This window comes from Hoplias malabaricus, chromosome Y (assembly GCF_029633855.1).
Source record: "Hoplias malabaricus isolate fHopMal1 chromosome Y, fHopMal1.hap1, whole genome shotgun sequence".
In the NCBI taxonomy this organism is placed as follows: Eukaryota; Metazoa; Chordata; class Actinopteri; order Characiformes; family Erythrinidae; genus Hoplias; species Hoplias malabaricus.
In genome coordinates this window covers 56,831,379-56,834,691 of record NC_089820.1, presented here as the reverse complement: position 1 = coordinate 56,834,691, position 3,313 = coordinate 56,831,379, and the positions used below count along the sequence as shown (strand labels likewise).

General features: G+C 46.8%; 1 protein-coding gene across 1 annotated transcript in view; it reads left to right on the top strand.

Annotated features, from left to right (window-relative positions):
- Window positions 1-585: 585 nt before the first annotated feature.
- Window positions 586-3,313, top strand: part of LOC136678347 (lysyl oxidase homolog 4-like) — a 9,258-nt gene continuing 6,530 nt past the window's right edge. The window contains 2 exon segments of the mRNA XM_066656372.1: window positions 586-668; window positions 802-1,045. Coding sequence (XP_066512469.1) covers window positions 924-1,045 — 122 coding nt within the window. The 5' untranslated portion in view covers window positions 586-668; window positions 802-923.

The window sequence follows — 3,313 nt, the reverse complement described above, 5'->3', positions numbered from 1 at the left end:
TCTATCAGATTTAGTTGTGTTGCTTTATGAAGAGCAGGAGTTTTAAATCCAGTCCTCAGAGACCCTTATCCAGGCCACGTTTTTGTTTTGTTTTTGCACATTTCCTAACACAGATTCGGGTAATTATCCCTCTTTAGCCCTTTATTACTGGCTCATGTGGATTTGAGCTGAATTGTTTTTAATAGGCATCCTCTAACCTTCTGGGAAGACCTCACACTGCATTTGATTGCATCCAGCCACAGAAACGGACAGATGTCCAGCTCAATGCTACTGGATTGCAATAGACATTGCAAGTCCACTGCTCCACTGGAGCTTTATACCTTTCTAGCTGACACATGGCATTGAGCATGGACATTTAACCCTTATTAGACCCTTTATAGGCAGTGAATTTCTGGGGAGAGTAATAATACAAGCTGTTTGGACTCATTAGAATGGGAGTCTTGGTACTTTTGGACGTTGGTAAATGTGGTTCCTCATGTCCATGTGTTTTGCTTGTGTTCTTCAGGAGACGTGGTTCTGGACGGGGAACCAGGAGGCCGCGGACATTATTCTGAGCGGCACGCACTGTATGGGGGTGGAGATGTCCATCCAGCAGTGCAGGAGGAACGGACAGGTGTACTGTCCTCGCGGCGGCGGAGGAAAGGCGGCTGGAGTCACCTGTGTGGACAGTGAGTGTTTTATAGCAGAGCGTTCATTGAATCATGTGCAGTAACGACATTCAAGTCAGTATCTGTTATATTTACGGAACACATCTTACAGTTTTAACCATCGTTTTCTCGTGTCTGATTTATTGCTGTGCAGCGGCGCCGGACCTGGTGCTGGATGCTCAGCTGGTCCAGGAGACGGCGTACCTGGAGGACCGTCCACTGCACCTGCTGACCTGCGCTCACGAGGAGAACTGCCTCTCGTCCTCAGCCGTACGGATGAACTGGCCCTACGGCCACCGCCGGCTGCTGCGCTTCTCCTCCAGGATCATGAACCTCGGACGCGCTGACTTTCGCCCGAGGGCCTCCCGGGACTCCTGGGTCTGGCACCAGTGCCACAGGTGAGAATATGGTGGAGACGGTGGACTGGATGATTTCATTTGTACATGACTTCCTGTTGGGTTTAAGGTTGTGGAAGTATTTCCTCTTTGCTAATGGACGTCTATGAGATTTTTGTTTTGAATTGGGTTTTAGATCAGTGCTTAATTGTGGGCTTTTAGGGTTTGAACAGATACCTCAGGGATACCTCAGATACCTCAGGGTATTTTGGTTGTAAATGTTTTTCTGTTGTGTTTAAGGTTTTGAAAGGCTTTCTCTTAGGTTTTTTTGCTATGAGTTGTTTGGTTGTGAATGGATTTCTATAGGGGTTTTGTTCAGTAACGTTTCATTAGTAACTTAAAATATATTTTGGTTTTAATTGGCTTTCAATGTGGATATGTTTGTGTAAGTGGATTTCTGGGGCGGCACGGTGGCGCAGCAGGGAGTGTCGCAGTCACACAGCTCCAGGGGCCTGGAGGTTGCGGGTTTGATTCCCGCGAGAGAGAACTGGTGTGTTCTCTCTGTGTCTGCGTGGGTTTCCTCTGGATGACTGTCTGTAAGGAGTGTGGTGTGTTCTCCTGTGTCTGCGTGGGTTTCCTCCGGGTGACTGTCTGTAAGGAGTGTGGTGTGTTCTCCCTGTGTCCGCATGGGTTTCCTCCGGGCGACTGTCTGTGAGGAGTGTGGTGTGTTCTCCCTGTGTCTGCGTGGGTTTCCTCTGGGTGACTGTCTGTGAGGAGTGTGGTGTGTTCTCCCTGTGTCTGCGTGGGTTTCCTCCGGGTGACTGTTTGTGAGGAGTGTGGTGTGTTCTCCCTGTACCTGCGTGGGTTTCTCTGGGTGACTGTCTGTGAGGAGTGTGGCGTGTTCTCTCTGTGTCTGCGTGGGTTTCCTCCGGGTGCTCGGGTTTCCTCCACAGTCCAAAAACACACGTTGGTAGGTGGATTGGCGTCTCTAAAAAGTGTCCATAGGTGTGAGTGTGTGAGTGAATGTGTGAGTGTGTGTTGCCCTGTGAAGGACTGGCGCCCTGTGGATTTCTGTAGAGTTTTAGCTGAATATGAATTCCTATGGAAAGACATTTTATGAAGGGTGTGATTATTTTTTTCTGTCAGGACTTTGGTTTTAAATGTATTTCAACAGGGATTTTGCATTTCAGATGTACATTTGTTTGTTTTCTCTTTATTTAATGCACATTTCTCATATTATTGGCCCATGGCTGGTGTCGGTGGGTGTAGTGTTTAGACGCTCTACAGTTTATTCAGCTCCAGCTTGGCACTGAACACCAGCTTCTGTTTCTCATTCTTTGTGCTTTGTTGTTGTTTTTTATTTCTGCTTCTTTTTCAAGTCACCCACTACCGACTACGCAAAATAATCATCAGCATAAAACACATACAAACACGCAGTCGGCGAAGTGACCCCCCAGGAACGCCCCCCTGGCGGCTCGGACCAAGTCAGCACCAGAAAGGGCTCGTTCAGAGGGTTTGGTTTCTCGTGGCTCTGGTCCGTCATGGTCCGGTTTCTTTATAGCTGTGGTCAGGATGCTGCGGTCGGCTGGAGGGACAGCGTGCTCTTTCCCTGCCACTGAGCAGAAAAGGAGAGAAAAGATCTGCACGTTTTCTCTCGCTTCTCTCCGTGAAATAACACAGCAGTGTAACAGAGGTCGTGTCTTTAAACTCATCCGTCTTTTGAAGGCTGTTGTTACACATTTTTCACTTCTTTGTTCTGTCTCGTGTAGCTCTTTTCCTCGGAACCAAATCACAGTAACTCCGATGACACCCGGTGATTTACGTCAGGGTACGGTTCATACACGGTCTGTGTTTTAGAAAGACAAATTACAACAAGAGGACTTTGATTCCCTGTTACACTTTGATCTATAGTCTATAGTTGGAAACTAGTTTATGAGGCACTCAGCTGCATAAACCGGCCGTTAATGGGTTAATTCTCGTGTTTTAATGTGAGTAATGTTGTGAGACACAGGATGGCACCCCCAGCACTCATCACTCAGACTGAATTTACAATCAGTGCATCATACAGCCACGAGAATCAGACTTTCTTATAAATGAGCACTGAGTGGGAAAAATAAATGGCTCCCCTTGGAGTATGAAGTAATGACTGTTGTTTGACAGTATCTTCAGAGGTTATCTTTCAGATTCTCTGTATAAAGGCCTTTACACTCAGACCACGGTGTGTACATAGTGCTATAGTCCTAAAGGATCACAGTGCTATTGATTCTACTTTGAATACAACTCTTCACACATTTGTCCTGTGGTTTATTACATTTCTGTCTTATCTAATTT